The following is an 18,415-nucleotide window of genomic DNA, read 5'->3' as shown; positions in this document are numbered from 1 at the left end:
CCCACAGGGACAACAGTTGCCGGCAACGGCCGGTTCAATCAAAACATCAATCAGGTTACTTCTTCGGTTGATTTCTTACTTATCATTCAAAAAACGTTCAAACGGGTCATTCACAACGGTGCTGATGGTCCCAACGGGGACAACTTTTTGGCTGGGGAACCGCTGACTCTCACTTTAAGTCCAGGGGGCGACTGGAGGAGGGGGCTGGGCTGGCATTTGGGTCTCTTGACCGCCCCTCAACCTTGCATCCAGCGCGAACCAACCCCCCTCCCCGCAGTGCCTGGTGTACTGCACCAAGTCTCCCGGCATCAGGTTGCAGCCCGGGTGCTCCTCCGGCAGATGGGCATTGACATCCCGTCTGGCCACATAGACTTCGGCCTCCAGGCCCGGCTCATAGGTAAAACCATAGCCCCAACGGACGTCAAACCTCCTCACTTGCCCCTCATAGAGCGGGCCCCGGACACGGAAGGTCGCTTGGTGGAGGCTTTCCTTCTCTCGGATTGTGCGGGCCACCAGCTTCGGTGTGCCTAGCCGGGGTGTAGGGTGTGTTGGTGTAGTACCTGTGACGACCTGGCTTGTCCAGGGCGCCACATATATATATGTGTATATATATATATATATATATATATATATATATATATATATATATATATATTATGGATATTAGGTAGAAAGTTTGGTTTTCTCTATCTGCCTACCTGATCTCTCCCTTCTGGTAATGACCTAAGGCTACCATCATCTATAATCTTAGGGCTAGGACACATGGCGAGAAAAACGGTCCTAGTGGAATGCGATGAAAAAAATCACATTCCACCCGGACCCATGTTACTCTATGGTGCAGCTCCCATCTGTGATTATTTTTTCAGCACTAATCGGACCGAGAAAACAATTGCAGCATGCTGCAGGTGGAATCTGATTCGGTTTCACTTGCACCCGCACAAGTCTATCGGTATGAGATAAACATTGCACTGGACTGAGATGACACCAGAGTGCAGTGTGATAATCGCATCAGCTGGCAATGAAAGCGGTAGGGAGATTAAGCCCTCCCTCTCCTCCGCGGCTGTGATCCAACCGCAGGATCGGATCACAGTGGTAAGACACTCGGCTTATACTCGCAGCACACCAGAAGCAGAGAGTAGCATCCGATACACTTGCATTGGATGCCATATGCTCGTGTGGCCTTAGCCTAAACCTCCCACTCCCATCTCCAGGACTTCTCTCATGCCGTGACAGTTTTCTGGAATGTGCTACCACATACAATCTGATTAATTCCCAGTATCCATAGTTTTAGGTGTGCCCTAAAAACACATTTCTTCAGTGTATCACCTCATCAAACTCATCTAACTAACCATCCCCTGTTCTCACTTCCGTGAACTCTGCAGCTCTTTGTACCTGTACCTATGCAGACATTAGTTTGTGACTGGTTCATGCAGTTATTCGATTGGCTCTATTTATTATACTGATGGCTGGACATTACATGATAAGCCCTTTACTTTTACCTTTTACCTTTTGTGTCTCCTATTTCCTCATAGATTGTAGCTTGCAAGCAGGGTCCTCGCTCCTCTTGATATGCGTTGAGCTATGTGTTATTCTGTAATGTCGTATCTTGTTTGTTCAAGTTCCTTCTGAATTGTAAATTGCTGCAGAATATATTGTTACTATACATATAAGAATTAATTTTAAAAAATAATTATGATTAGAAAAAAATTAAAGAAGGAAGGAAAGAAGGAATGAAAGAGAAGGAAGGAAAGGAAGGAAGAAAAGAAGGAAGGAAGAAAAGAAGGAAGGAAAGAGAAGGAAAGAAGGAAGGAAAGAGAAGAAAAGGAAGGAAAGAAGGAAGGAAGGAAGGAAAGAAGGAAGGAAGGAAGGAAGGAAGGAAGGAAAGAAGGAAGGAAAGAAGGAAGGAAAGAAGGAAGGAATGAAGGAAGGAAAGAAGGAAGGAAAGAAGGGAAGGAGAGAAGGAAGGAAAGACGGAAAGAAGGAAACAAAGAAAGAAGGAAAGAAAGAAAGAGGAAAGAAAGAAAGTAAGAAAGAAAGAGACAGAAAGAAAGAAAGAAAAAGGAAAGAGGTTGGAGTTGCGGTTTATCACATCTCATGATATTCTAATGTGAATTTCCTGGGAAGTAAGGCTACTGTACTTCCTTATCTTAAAGGTTGTTGTCCGCTGCCTGGACAACCCCTTTTTAAATGAAGTAGTCCTCCTCCTCCTCCTTGGAAAACAAAAATAACAGAAACTCACCTCCCACCCTGGTACCATTCCAACATTGTTGGTGGCGGGTCTGCCGGGATTCACGTGGTATTGTCTTACCCCATGAGCCCTACAACCAGTCAGTGCTTGATTGTTGGCTGCTTCTCACGTCTTCTGCTTGTCCGACATTCTTCCAAGTGAAGTGGGAACGCTGTGGCCTAATAGTGGCTGCTGATTAGCTGCAGTGGCCACATGGCATAACAATGCAACAAGAATCCTGACAGATCCGACGCAGACATTACTGTAATGATTCTGGAGTTTCTGTTATTTTCATTTCCAAGGGGAACTAATTCATTTAAAAAGAGATTGACCCAACCCCTTTAAGAAACAGTTACATCAGCAAAGCAGCTTTATGTATTGTGCAAGATCAGAATAGTTTACAAATAGAGGGAGTATATTTATAAACAGAGATGATGTATCCTTCTCTCTTCAGTTGTATGCTATTCTCTTCTTCTCAGTGTGTCCTCCTGTATGTCTCCTGCTTGTAGCTGAGGAGTGCAGGATCCAGGGATGATACACCCTGCAGCAGCCCCTTCCTCCTCAGTGCTGGAGATGACTGCTGACCTCAGTAGCACAGTGCTCTCCAAGGTGCTGGAGTGAGTGAGCCAGGCAGCCTGCAAACTGCACAGCAAACTACACTCTCCTGAGCTGATTATGCAACCCACAGCAGACAAATGGCAGAAAACACAGCTCTGTCTGCAGGAAGACACAAGTATTTCTTCAAATAAGAGAAAACGCCTTAATCTATTCCCCTCTATTGATACAATATATTCAATAGCTGCAGCAAGGAACCTGCTCAGATAGAAGATCACCCAATGCTCCAGGTATGTGGCTTGTACCAAAGACTTCTATGCAACCTATAACCTAATAAATAACCAATAGGACACACTTCTAGCCATTTAATTGTTCTTTTATTGTGTATTTTCAATGTAGCAGAGTAGCCTTAATGATTTGCATTACCATGGATCTCATTGCAGCTTTTTTTTCTACTATGATGTGATGTATATTTTGATGTTGTTCTTATATTCACCCTATATGAGAAGTATTTAAGGTGCTGGGGAGTCTTAATTCTTTGCAAGGATGGGAAAGTTTGTCATTGTCACACCTTGTCTTTGCCATGTCACAGTACAAAAGTTTACAAGCAAAAATTATTATTTGTGATTCAAGGTCCAGCAAGAGGAAGACATACACTTCATATACTTTATATCTGCAGAGGTCAAAGGGTTAATGAAGATGCATGCAATGGATGGGGTTTGCCTTGTCTAAAATTCTCCATTACAAATGGATCAACCATCATGGATACAAATTTCAAAGGGAAATCATAAGGATTTGCATTGAAGGTCATGGGCTGGATGAAATTCTATACACTGAAGGCTTGTGGATTTGTGACCAGTAAATGTTATATTTGCTAGAACTGAGCTATTTGCAGTATCATTAGAGTATGCAACATTACCAAGTGCCATAAAACTATATGCATGGGCAGTGGACATAGGAGGCTTCACATGCGACATTGCACCTTCAGATGCTACTAAGTCCTGGGAAGAAATCTCCGCAAAGAACCTGAAGATCCCCAAGAGCTTTATACTGAACCCTGATTTCTCAATGTCACCAAAGCAAATCAGACACAGATACAATGTCAAATGAGAAATTAGGAAGAGTTACAGTTTTCCATCCACTCCCTTGAACTTGCAGAATAAAAGGTGAATTACACTCTGGGGATTGTCTCCTTATGAAGTGTGGTCAAATGCCTCTCCACCCGAGGTGGTGTTGGTTGCTGTCCAGCTGCCCAGTGGTGCTGAAATTTGGATGATGTCTGGTAGGAGAACTAAAACCTGCTGTTGCTTACTGCCACTGAATGAAGACAACGGGAGGTTCCTTCTCTTAGCCATTTTCATTGTACTTTATCTGATCGCAGGAGCCACTATCTTCTCCACCATAGAAAGTCCATCTGAAACTAAAGCTCACAACCGCTGGGACCGGGTCCTGAAGAACTTCAGTGAGTCCTTTAATATCAGCCTCCAAGAGCTGCGCTCATTCCTTAGAGATTATGAAGCAGCCATGGCAGCAGGGATCAGGGCAGATGCCCTCAGACCAAGGTGGGACTTCACTGGTGCTTTTTACTTTGTAGGAACAGTAGTCTCAACTATAGGTAAGAGCCCATCATTGATGTCAATGTGTCTAATAGCATGGTGCAAACAGAACGTATACTTTACAGCTTGAGAAATCCATTATAAGGAGACTATGTCTATCTATCGTCTATGCATGATCTATCTATCTATCTATCTATTATCTATCTATGATCTATCTAAATATGATCTATCTATCTATCATCTATGTATGATCTATCTATTATCTATCTATTATCTATCTATGATCTATTTAAATATGATCTATCTATGATCTATCTATCTATCTCTATCTATCTATTATCTATCTATGATCTATCTAAATATGATCTATCTATGATCTATCGAAATATGATCTATCTATGATCTATCTAAATATGATCTATCTATGATCTATACATCTGTCTATCTATCTATGATCTATCTATCTATTATCTATCTATTATCTATCTATCATCTATCTATGATCTATCTATCTGTCTATCTATATATCTATCTATCCATCATCTATCTATGATCTATCTATCCCTCTATTTATATATCTATCCCTCTATCTATCTATCTATCTATCATCTATCTATCCCTCTAGCTATCATCTATCTATCTATCTACCCTGTTTTTCCAAAAATAAGACAGGGTCTTATAATATTTTTGGCTTGTAAACATAGGCTAGGGCTTATTTGCAGGAGATGTTTTATTTGGAACATCAACATAACTCTCCAAATCCTGTGAATAATACACACACACACACACACACACACACACACACACACACACACATGCTCACTCTGCACATACACATATATACACACTCTGTACATACATACCACCCTGTCCTTCTTTAGTTCTAGACTACTATAGTTGAGAGACGTTTGGTGACATGATGGTTACATAAAATTCCTAAAGCAGTGTTGACCTTGGAATAGAAACACTGGGGACCCCTTAGGGAGTAGGGCCCTGAGAATTTCCCTATTTTGACTCCCCCCTAATGTCGATTGACTGTAACTAGGTCTTATTTTTGGAGTAGGGCTTATACTTCAGGCATATTCCAAAAAATCTGTAAAATCATGCTAGGGCTTATTGCTTATTTTTGGGGTAGGTCTTATTTTCAGGGAAACAGGGATTTATCAATCTATCTCTCTATCATTTATGTATCTATTAACTATCTAAATAATCTATCTATTATCTATTTTTTATATATATATATATATATATATATATATATATATATATATATATATATATATATATATTATCTATCTATCTGGTTATCTTTATAACTTATTATTTATCTAGCTTTCTATCTAGCTATCATTTATCTATCTATTATATATTTATCTAATGTATCTATCTAATCATCTGTCTATTTATCTGTTTATCTATATATATAACTTATCTATCTGGCTACCATTTATATATATCCATTATCAATTTATATCTATCAGTTTATCAATCATCTATCTAAATTATCTATCTATCTATCTATCTATCTATCTATCTTTCTTTCTTTCTATCACTTATCTCTCTCTCTCATCCATTGTTTTTTCTGCACCAGATACTAATACTTTTAAGTGTGTCCATGCATTTTATCAATTGCTGCATCATATGAAAAGTTCCAAATCAGCAAAAATAATGCATGTTGCACAATCTAGCATGTTTTAATGTATGTTGTCTTGGCAACTGAAGTGAACAACAAAATGCAAGAGTGCCCTCTATAGGCTTCATATAGATTTTCTGTTGTGCAAGATCTATAGCATGCAGTGTTTGTGTGCAGTATTTTACAACCACCTGCACCGAGGATTTGCTGCAGCTGCTGATTGTGAACACTATAATAAACTGGGCATTATATGATTAGCAATGGGGTTTGATTTCTTTTGTTTTAAATTTTGCATATATTTTACATATTCAGACACACGCTGGGTATATATATCTATGTATATACTGCTCAAAACAATAAAGGGAACACTAGAATACAAAATCCTTGTTGGAGTACCCTGTATTCTTTTGAGCAGTATATATATATATATATATATATATAAAAATATATATTTTATATATATTTGTGCACACATGGCCAGCACATAGTCACTCATACGTAACCTCAGAGATTTGTGATCCTTATCAGGTGGTATTTTAAATTACTGAATATGATGGAAATGGCTTACAGTAGATTTAGTCTGGCTAATGAGGTTGATCTTACATTTACATACGGTAAATTTACTTACATTTACTTGTTACTTACATTTACTTAAGTTACTTACATTTACTTAAGTTTTTGTTGCTATTCTACATGTACAGCCACTATTTGCTGAAATTGAAATAGTTCTTGCAATCTGGTCAGGTAAGAATCTTCCACCCCTGCCCTACAAAATTTCGGGCCATGGGTGAACCCTACCTTTAAGCAGAGATTAGTAAGGTACAGACGTTATACTGTATCGTTTCTGCAGGATCCAGCCTTATCAATGTCTCCAGTGTTATAAGATGTCCTTGTGCTGAGGACATAGATCTGCTGTAGGTAAAGCCTTGAGAATTATCTTCATTTATGAAGGTTCTTATTAGTTATTATGATTCATGTACAAACAGGAACCGAATGTAAGACTTTGCAGTGATTCATGTCACATATATAATAATAATATGGGAAGCTGCGCCCCTTCCCCGACCTGTGGTGTCATCAATAAGTCTTTACAACACATTTCAAACTAGATGCAAACTAACGAGGATTCTGCTCCGATCATGTGTTCCTCCGATATCACAATATCACCCATTACATTGTGGTGAGGATTGGCTGGACTGGTATTGTAATAGATACTGTAATGAAAATGCAGATATTCATCCCTAAAATGATGCATTGCACCAATAAAATTAATAGGTGTCCATCCAATGTAATTATTCCCCTGTTGTCCTTGAACAGCAGTCTTCCTATTGTAAATCAATGACTTCAGGCAAATGTAATTGGACGTTTGGAAAAAGGTCGTCTCTTTAGGGACACTGTGGCTCTTCTTGAGACTTTCCACCATGCAAATATCCATAGAGCATTGGGTCATATAGACATTATGTGATGCCGGCGTCACTGTGCTATCCTGCCTCTTAAAGGGACGTTAATATGCCGCCCAAGTCTGCTCGCACACTCCCCCGCCTTGCTATAGTCCTCCATGTGCTCTCCTCCTGCCTCCTGCTCCTGGGGCCTGTGCATGCTAGATAGGTCCCCCGGGAGCGCACTTAGGGCACGTGTACACCTTCCCTGCTCTAAAAGAGCCAGCACACCATTTCCCAGAAGTACTAGGTACTAAAGGCATCCTCCGACTAGGGAAGGTGCCTGGGCAACATAGTCTGTTAGTTAGTGTCTGCTTCATAGCTAGTTGTCAGGTCCTGTTTATCTTGTACCCGCTACCTGTACCTGCCTTCCCATACCTGTCAGTTTCTGCTGTGCCATCCGTACCTGCCTTCATCTGCCGTTTTATCTATACCAGCCGTCCTGCCTGCAGTCAGCTGCCACAGTCCCAGACACTGCCCTGGCTGTGGCACCTGGTGTCTACCAGCAGCCAAGCCCATCCTCACCAGCTGTGGCTTTGGCACATACCCTTCTGGGTTAGTGCAGGTACCTCTTGTGGTCCAGTGGGATCACGCCCACTCGCCGCCTTAACACCAGCGAGCATTATTCATTATACATCCCCTACTAGGGATCTGATAAAGTTTAACACATGTATTTAAATGGGTGGCATATCATACTATATTTCCCCTGGAGCTAATTGCCCAAAGCCTCTTTTCTCTAAAAGGGATTGTCCAATTAAAGGAGTCTTCAAAAGTACATTGCTCTCTGGCTTCTCTGTGAGACGGGGTATGGGGAGCTCTTGATGGTTGTCCTTTAGGTCTGAACTGTGTGCTCTCCCATGCTGCCAGCTGATGTAGCTTTGCAAGCTTTATAACTGTGCTCCAGGGGCGGACATATCATTGGTGCAGACTGTGCAGGCACACAGGGTCCCAAAAAGTACAGAGGCCCATTTCTACCTTCAACGCAGATGAAATGGTACATTTTAATGAGTTATTGGCTTGAAAAGGACCCATATACTGTTCTTGCACAGGCGCCCATTCCTGTCTGCATCCGTAAGTGCTGTGCTCATTACTTCTGAGTCCAACCACCACTGATAGACGGCAGAGGTAGTTGCTATACTATGGATGGAGCAGTAAACTATAGTGGATACGGAAAGTATTCAGACCCATTTAAAATTTTCACTCTTTGTGTCATTGCAGCCATTTGGTAAATTCAAAAAAGTTCATTTTTTTTCTCATTACTCTCTGCACCCCATCCCCCATCTTGACAAAAAACCAGAAATGTAGAAATTTTTGCAAATTTATTAAACAAGAAAAACTGAAATATCACATGGTCATAAGTATTCAGACCCTTTGCTCAGTATTGAGTAGAAGCATCCTTTTTGAGCTAGTACAGCCATGAGTCTTCTTGGGAATGATACAAGTTTCTCACACCTAGATTTGGGGATCCTCGGCCATTCTTCCTTGCAGATCCTCTCCAGTTCTGTCAGGTTGGATGGGGAATGTTGGTGGACAGCCATTTTCAGGTCTCTTCAGAGATGCTCAATTGGGTTTAGGTCAGGGCTCTGGCTGGGCCGGTCAAGAATGGTCACAGGGTTGTTCTGAAGCCACTCCTTTGTTATATTAGCTGTGTGCTTAGGGTCATTGTCTTGTTGGAAGGTGAAACTTCAGCCAAGTCTGAGGTCCAGAGCACTCTGGAAGAGGTTTTAATCCAGGATATCTCTGTACTTGCCCGCATTCATCATTCCTTCAATTGCATCCAGTCGTCCTGTCCCTGCAGCTGAAAAACACCCCCATAGCATGATGGTGCCACCACCATGTTTCACTGTTGGGATTGTATTGGGCAGGTGATGAGCAGTGCCTGGTTTTCTCCACACATACCACTTACAATTATTACCAAAAAGTTCTATCTTCATCTCATCAGACCAGAGAATCTTATTTCTCATCGTCTGAGAGCCTTCATGTGTTTTTTTGCAAACTCTGTGCGGGCTTTCATATGTCTTGCACTGAGGAGAGGCTTCCATTGGGCCACTCTGTCATAAAGGCCCTATTGGTGGAGGGCTGCAGTGATGGTTGACTTTGTGAAACGTTCTCCCATCTCCCTACTGCATCTCTGGAGCTCAGCCACAGTGATCTTGGGGTTCTTATTTACCTCTCTCTTCTCCCACAAATGCTCAGTTTGGCTGGACAGCCAGGTCTAGGAGGAGTTCTGGTGGTCCCAAACTTCTTCCATTTAAGGATTATGGAGGCTACTATGCTCTTAGAAACCTTGAGTACTGCAGAAATTCTTTTGTAACCTTGGCCAGATTTGTGCCTTGCCACAATTCTGTCTCTGAGCTCCTTGGGCAGTTCCTTTGACCTCATGATTCTCATTTGGTCTGACATGCACTGTGATCTGTGAGGTCTTATATAGACAGGTGTGCGCCTTTCCAAATCAAGTCCTATCAGTTTAATTAAACATAGCTGGACTCCAATGAAGGAGTAGAACCATCTCAAAGTGGATCACAAGTAAATGGACAGCATGTGACTTAAATATAAGTGTCTGAGCAAAGGGTCTGAATACTTATGACCATGTGATATTTCAGTTTTTCTGGTGTAGTAAATTTGCAAAACTCTCTACATTTCTGTTTATTTTCTGTCAAGATGGGGAGCAGAGTGTACATTAATGAGAAAAGAATGAACTTTTTTTGAATTTACCAAATGGCTGCAATGAAACAAAGAGTGAAAAATTTAAAGGGGTCTAAATACTTTCCGTGCCCGCTGTATATGATTAAAAATTCTCTCTGTTCTTAAGAATAGAATAAAATGTAAACAGAGGTTAGTTTCTTATTTTTACAAGCATTTTGCAATATTAAAAAATGGCTAAGGATGGTCACAAACGCTATTATAGCATTCTCCATGGAAATTTTTGATCTCTCGTGTACAAGAATTTTATGAGCAATAAATAGGAATTTTTTCATACCACTGAACTTTCTTACTTCATTTATTTTTCCATATTACCCAGTTAAGGAGATGAGGCAACCTCGTTTAGACAATTCCTTTATCTTCTCCATTGACGTAGTGTTTGTATGTTTGATGGAAGCCTTCGATTTGGTTGTTGACACTCAGATACCACATTACCATTTTTCTCCCCTCTGCTGGAGAACGCATTCATTTTATTTTTATGCCAAGTAGATTGATGGCAGATCTTCAGCAGTTCAATAGCGCACTGCCAACTGCCAGGTAGATGGAGCCGCCACTCAGCCGTCCGCTGCTCCATCATCTGCACAATTGGTTAAGCAATTGGATTTGCAGCAACAATAGAAATCTGAAAAATCTTTAAAAATTAGATAATGTTGGTATAATGGATTTCCAGCGTAGCCTGTGGTTACACGGAAACCTTTTTGTTGAATTCTGTTCTAAATAAGAACTTACTAACGCAGCAGCTTTTCCCAGATGCTTTGTACATGGCGCTCAGAGACCTAGCAGAATAACCAGCGACGCTTACCTCAATCTTCCTAATTGTTCTCATGCTTCTATGATGTCACCAAGTAATAAATATCACTCGCTGTAGCTTCATATTGTTTGGATATTTCAGTCTTATGTCAGAGTGTTCAATTCCCCTGCAGCGCCACCACAGGCAAACAGGAGCATTATACGGTGCCTACTGAAATGACTCAGATGTCCATGTAAAGCACAGCTGTCATGGGTGTGTCCATCTCTGGGGGGAGCTCTTTTTATGCAGCTTGTGTTTCAGTGAATCTAATTTCTTTTGGTGCTGTAGGGGTTAAGGACTCTTTCTTATCTGGCTGTCCTTTGTAGCCTTAATCTCAGGTGCAGCTCTTTGTGACCACACCCTTCTGCTATAAAAAGTCACACCCCTTACCATCTGATGCCGGTTATGGAATCTTCATTCTTATAGTAAACACTTTGGAAGGAGCTAGTCTCTGGAGGAAGCTGAGGAGTCATGACAATTGCAGTTGTGGTGTTTAGCTGCATTGGAGGAGCTTGGAGTGTTTTCCTTTTTCTGTCTATTTTTCCCCTGTCTGTCTCCCTTCCCTTGTGTTGTATTATTGCAGTGCCGAGACTAGTGCTCTTGTCAGCCTTCTCACTAGCCATGGTGAGTACAGGGCAAGCAGGGGCATATGCACGTGATCGGCAACAGGGGGAAGAACCCGCATAGGAACATTAAGCAATGCAGGGATCAGCCTCAAGTGAATGGCAGGAGGTGACCCCGCTCCCCACCCCCTAGCGCTAAGGTCCACCATTGTATTGTGTTCCCAGTGCACTCTGTGTGTTGCTACGCTCGCCAGGAGTTGCCCTATACCTGAAGGAACCCGATAGTCACTGCATGACAACAGCTAGAAGAGAAAGATACAAAGCCATGTATATTAGCTTATTAATCTCTGATGGGATATTTAAAATTATTTGTTGTTTTTTTTTTAATGAAGCAGCCCTTTAATGAATTCCCTGTTAATCCCAGAAAACATGAATCCAAGGAGAAAAATCACATTAATTGGTACATGTGCATTTCCATGTCAGCTTAGTAAGCCCATACTATATACAGTATAACGACCATATAAATTTACAACCATATGCCTTCTAATCCATTTGAAATAGCCATACCTTGATTGCCCAGCCAAAGAGAGCATATGATAGCGACTAGTCAGTGCCATCACAGCTTGTCATTAAATAGGTTTCCCACTTTTGGAGATGTATTTTTTTTTTCTTTCAATGCAAATACTTCGGACTAAAAATCAATTTCACCTTTGGGTCCCATTAAAGTATTTGCACAGTTTGGTTTTTATAGTCTCTCTTTTTCATTGCACATTTAGTTTTTAAATTTAACCTTTGGTCATAAATCAGCTGTAAATAGCTAAAAAAAAAACAGAAAAGAGTTACAAACTCAGACGATCAGAACTAACTCACTGATGGATTCTCAGTTAACTCATTGCTATAGAAGGCAAAAGGTGCTAAATTTTTAAGGAAACCCAATTTCAAAAATGATGATCAGCCCAAAATACATGAATTTAAGTGAAACAACCCCTCTTAAGGTTCCAGGGCATGGACATACATATTACTCACACTGTACCTTTTGGGTTCTTATCATCAGTATTGACCATTAAAAATGCACTACCAACCTATATATACCGTAGTTTCTTATCATTGCTATATGTGCAATTATTCCTAAAAGGCTGTGTTATTGAATTCGTATTGGGAATGATGTCCTGCTTGTTAGGGTGGAGACTGATCTTTTTATCCAGAATGAGACAATATAATTACAAAATATTTGTAGATTTTATGGCTCAGTTGCTTGGATGTAATTATATATTCATTGGCATATATAGAAGTCATGGAGCCCATAGCGAATATCAAACTCAGGTCAATGCAGCAACCCCCTTCTTAACTACCAGTTAGTGATTGGCGGACCCAGACTGTAAATGTCGAGATCCATGCAGGTTCAAAAGTACCCAAGCACCAACCACAGGCCCAAAGTTCTCAGGGAACTCTGGGTAACAATCTGGGGCCGGCAACTTGGGTAATTTAAAAAAAAAATAAAAAAATAAAGGAAAAATAAAAAAAAAGGGAAAAGCAAGTGTGTTACTTACCAAGTCTCTCGAGCGGCTGTACACTGCTTCCGGGGCCACTCATTATCCTTCATGCATATGCACTGCTTCCCTCGTCCACTAGCAGTCCACACGTCTCTGATTGGTTGCAGTCAGAGCACATCCCCCCTTTGTGTGACATGAATGACTACAACCAATTAGAGATGCTGTATGTGTGCCTATGATGTAAATATAAGTAAATAAATTTTAAAAAATTAGCATAAGGTCCACCCCATATTATGATATCCAGCATTGATAAAGCATACAGTTACAGGCTGCAGCTCCCAGCCATGCACTTATCGTGGTTGTGTAACAAAATAAGAGGAACCGCATGCGGCTTTTTTTTAAATTATTTAAATAAATAATTTTTTAAACATGGTGCTCACCCCCCCTTCCCCAAGTTTGATACCCAGCCATGATTAAGCCGATAGCTGGGGGCTGGTATTCTTAGGCTGGGGAGACCAATGCTTATTGCCCACCCCAAGCCTAAAAATAGCAGCCTGCAGCCACCCAGGATTGTCGCATCCATCAGATGTGACAATTCAGGAACTTTACACTGTTCATCCCGATTGCTCTGGTGCCGTGGCAATTGGGGTAATAAGGGGTTAATCACAGCTCATAGTTGCCAATAAGCCCTAGATTAGTAATGGGAGGCATCTATGAGACACACCCATTACTAATCTGTAAGTGAAAAGAAATAAACAAAAACATCTTCATAAGGAAAAAGAAAAACCACCACGTGGTTTATTAAATCAACATGTTTTTAAGCTGCCTCACTTCTTCATCAGGAAGAAGAAAACCCTCAACGAGGTTTATTGATTGACTGTGTTTCAAAACTGCTTTGCTTCTTCATCAGGAAAAAAAAACATTCTTTGTGGTTATTCTTTCTCCTGATGAAGAAGCAAAGCAGCTTTGAAACGCGTTGTATCAATAAACCACATTGTGGGTTTTCTTCTTCCTGATGAAGAAGTGAGGCAGCTTCGAAACACGTTGAATCAATAAACTACTTTTTTTTTTTTTAATAACGCACAGTATCATTATTGACCGGCAGCGTGGAATAACCACTAATCATCCTTCTCTCCTACTTGGATATATGACGTGGTATTAAAACTAAGGAATTTCATGGAGGAGGATTTCTCCTAGTCTGAAATGTCTGCAAGTCTCAATGCAAATTACACATCTTATTCATGTCTCATTGCACTTTACTCCTGAAATTTTGTGTGTAACGTTTCCACTCTATTAGACATTAGCACATGCCTATCAGAGGTAAATTCACTTGAATGAATGCTGTCAAAGCAAGCATGTTATATTGCTGGATTTACAGGCTGAGTTTATCACTGGTAGCCGATTCTATCATTTCACTTAGCTCATCTTGATATTTCATTTTTCTGCTTCTTCAGATGACAAGATACTAGAAAGTACGGCTCCATCTACAGAGCGCATGGGCTCATATTTTGAGCATGCATTTAGTTGTAGGCATTATTTGATATAAAGCATGACCTGGAGCTGAAAAATTGTAGAAAAAGGCAGTGTCCCTGTGCTTTATGAGCATTAGTATTGATGATATTATTTAGAAATGCAAATACTGTAAATAGCAGTGTGCAAAGGTTTTAGGCAAAAGACATTGCAAAGTAAGAATGCATTCAAAAATAGAAATTGTAATACTTTATTTTTATCAATTAACAAAATGCAAAGTAAATTGATGAAAGAGAAATATAACTTAGATAAATATTTAATGTGACTACCCTTTGACTTAAAAAAGCATCAATTTGTCTAGGCACTTGCACACAGTTTTTGATGGACTTCGGCAGGGAGGTTGTTTCAAAAATCTTGGGCGGGCTTTGCACACAACGATATAACAGGTGCGATGTTGGTGGGGTCGAATCGAAAGTGACGCACATCCGGCGTCGCTCCCGACATCGTAGTGTGTAAAGCCTTTTACATACAATTAACGAGCGCAAAAGCGTCGTTATCGTATGATCGGTGTAGGGTCCGACATTTCCATAATGCCGCTGCTGCGACAGTACGATGTTGTTCCTCGTTCCAGCAGGCAGCACACATCGCTGTGTGTGAAGCCGCTGGAGTGAGGAACATCTCCTACCTGCGTCCCGGCCGGCTATGCGGAAGGACGGAGGTGGGCGGGATGTTTACGTCCCGCTCATCTCCGCCCCTCCACTTCTATTGGCTGCCTGCCGTGTGACGTCGCTATGACGCCGCACGACCCGCCCCCTTAGTAAGGAGGCGGGTCGCTGGCCAGAGCGACGTCGCAGGACAGGTGAGTGCATGTGAAGCTGCCGTAGCGATAATGTTCGCTACGGCAGCAATCACAAGATATCGCACCTACGACGGGGGCGGGGACTATCGCTGCAGCGTCGGTAACCCATTGTTACTGATGTCGCAGCGTGCAAAGCCCGCCTTGGAGAACTAACCACAGATCTTCTGTGTCTGTATATGCTTACAGATATGCTTATGTCTCTTCATATAACCCCAGACAGTGTTGATGATGTTGAGATCAGGGGTCTTTGGAGGCCAAATCATCACTTTGAGTACTCCTTGGAAGATAGAGCTTAATGACATTGACTGTATTTTTGGGGTCGTTGTCCTGCAGCAGAATAAATTTGGAGGCAATCCGATGCCTCCCTGATGGTATTGTATGAGGAACTATTTATATAGAGTTCAACCAACTGTTTACATCCACTATCTAAAAAGACACATCTGGGTTTTTTTCTCACTATCTGACATGAAATCAGAATAAACCTTTCCCGTTTTAGGTCAATTAGGAACCAAAATTATTTATATTTGCCAAATGCCCGAATAATGAGAGAGAATGTTTACGATATGTTTATTACTTTCTGTAAAGTTAAAAGTTTACATATACAAAGAGTGCTTTGCCTTTAAACACAATGTGACAGCCCATATGATGATGTCATGCCTTTGGACGCTTCTGATAGGTTTATTGGCAACATATGAATTACTTAAAGACACAACACCTGTGGATGTATTTAATGCACACCTATAACACACTGCTTCTTTGTGTAGCATCATGTGAAAGACAAAGGAAATCAGCCAAGATCTCAGGAAGAGCATTGTGGAGTTGTACAAGTCTAGTTCATCCTTGCATGCAATTTCCAGATACCTGAAGATGCCTCGTTAATCTGTACAAATAATTATATGCAAGTACAAACAAGATGGGACTGTTCAGCCATCATACTGCTCAGGAAGGAGATGGGTTCTGTGTACCAGAGATGAACGTGCTTTGGTCAGACATGTGCATATCAACCCAAGAACAAAAGCAAAATACCTTGTAATGATGCTGGTGGAAGCTGGTAAGATTTTGTCATTATCCACAGTGAAACAAGTACTGTATCAACATGGTCTGAAAGGCCACTCTGCCAGGAAGAAGCCATTACGCCAAAAGAAACATAAAAAGCCAGATTAATATTTGCAAATGCACACAGGAACAAAGATCTTTATTTTTGGAGACATGTCCTGTGGTCTGACAAAACTAAAATTGAACTGTTTGGCCATAATGACTATTTTTATGTTTGGAGGAAAAAGGGAGAAGCTTTGAAACCTAAGCACACCATCTGCAAATACAAAACGCAAAGAATAAAGTCCAGCTCACCTGTTCCCTTGAGTTCAACAGCTAAATGGTTCCAGTAATAGAGAAAACCATGCAGAGAAAATCCAGAGAAAATCCAGCTCTTCAAAAAAGTATAATAAAAAAGTATAATAAAAACATCACAAATACAAAAGACAAAGAGATGGGTAGTAAAATACACCCCAATGAGGTTTACGTATTTCATGGCTACATGCCTCCTAATCATAACCTACACATCTTCAGTATTGCCGCATGCAGAAATGCCCGATCTATCAAAATAAAACAGCCAGTTATTCTGATTGGTACACGGCGTGGCGGGAAAAAAATTCCAAATGCCAAAATTAAGTGTTTTTGGTCGCCGCAAATTAAAAAAAATGAAATAACAGGCGATCAAAACGTAGCAGCTGCACACAAAAGTGGTATAATTAAAAACATTAGCTCACTACGCAAAAAATAAGCCATCACTGAGCCCAAGATCCTGAAAAATAAGAACGCTATTCTTTTTTTGGACAAACTTAAGGAGGAGAATGACTTCCAAGAACTGTGATGTAGTACTACATAGGTACAGATGGTTGACCTCTGGGAGATCAACATCCAACACCACGGATACACCATCACGTGTTTCTCAACGCAGTGACACTAGAACAAGGGCCCCTGATGAGGGGCAAATACCCCGAAACAGCTGTCTGTGGATGGATACCATGTTTTGGCATAAGCGGTTTCCTTGACTGGAGACTGCCCTTCCCGTGGTTGTTCCTTCCTGGTGAAAGACCTGGCTAGTTTCTTGCCAGCGTTGAGAAACATGTGATGGTGTCTCCGTGGCATTCTTGTTTTGTTTTGTGATGTAGTACTAGGCAGGTAGTGTTGGGAAGAAAAGGACTTATGGAGGTTGGAACAACTGAAGTGAAGAATGTACTTAATAATCCTCTGTTACACTGAAACACGTAAGAAGATTTGTGCCCGCTATCTATCGTACACTATTGTTACCAAGTTTACGTTCAGTAAAACTACGTTTTTTTATGAACTTGTGGTCTCCCTCAATGAACTGTGCACCATCTGGTCCTGACCGGCCAAAACCAGAGGCAACATTTTTCCTGCAAAGGCGTTTCGCCTCCGGAGTGCAACACTACACACCCAGCCAGGACCTCCATTTTTATGTAGTGTGTCAGGGTGCAGCAGACAATTACCTTACCCACAACTACCACCCTGCGACACGTTACACCAGCATACTTAATTTTACTCAACATTAAGTGATACAATTAATATTAAAATAATAATTATAATGAATATTTTAATATTGAGCAGAATTAATTTCAGCCTATTGGTGACCTTGGGGGCATCTGGCATCAGGAGGTTGATCGCAGATCCTCTTTAGGCCCTGCTTGATGTTTATCCTAAGTAGTAGCTTATTTAATTCCATTCAGTGCTGAAATGGTTAAGGTTCCTTTCTATCCTGCTGTGATTGACATGTAGTTGTTAATTTCAGCTGCAGCCACACCCTTCCGCTATATAAACCTACCCCTTTCTCTCCTATGCCATCTATAGTTCATTCTATGCTGACCTATGAAGTTGTTGTCTTTGGAGAAAGCTGTGATGAACTTTCCAGTGGATGCAGTGGAGTCCCTCTCTGGAGAAAAATTTGAGTTTTTGTTGAATCTGTCTCCCTTGTTTGTCCCCCTTACCTCGTGTTGTCTTTATATTAGTTGTAAGACTAGTGTCTTGCTGGCCTGCGCACTAGTCAGGACAAGTCAAGGGTCTGACAGGATCTAGGCACGTGATCGTGCTCATTTATGAACATTAGGGA

The 18,415-nt window shown here is 41.0% G+C and overlaps 1 protein-coding gene across 3 annotated transcripts in view; it reads left to right on the top strand.

Moving 5' to 3' along the window:
* The first annotated feature begins 2,619 nt into the window (after positions 1–2,619).
* Positions 2,620–18,415, top strand: part of KCNK12 (potassium two pore domain channel subfamily K member 12) — a 186,504-nt gene continuing 170,708 nt past the window's right edge. The window contains exons 1-2 of one of the 3 annotated variants that reach the window (XM_075338037.1): positions 2,620–3,072; positions 3,416–4,397. In XM_075338037.1, the coding sequence (XP_075194152.1) occupies positions 4,055–4,397 (343 nt within the window). In that variant the 5' untranslated portion in view covers positions 2,620–3,072; positions 3,416–4,054. Of the gene's footprint in view, positions 3,073–3,415; positions 4,398–18,415 lie in introns of those variants that run through there. The other 2 variants (XM_075338035.1, XM_075338038.1) reach the window with 2 other exon arrangements.

This window comes from Anomaloglossus baeobatrachus, chromosome 3, assembly GCF_048569485.1.
Source record: "Anomaloglossus baeobatrachus isolate aAnoBae1 chromosome 3, aAnoBae1.hap1, whole genome shotgun sequence".
In the NCBI taxonomy this organism is placed as follows: domain Eukaryota; kingdom Metazoa; phylum Chordata; class Amphibia; order Anura; family Aromobatidae; genus Anomaloglossus; species Anomaloglossus baeobatrachus.
Note: the sequence above shows the minus strand (reverse complement) of the source record. Positions and strands in the feature narration are given on the sequence as shown.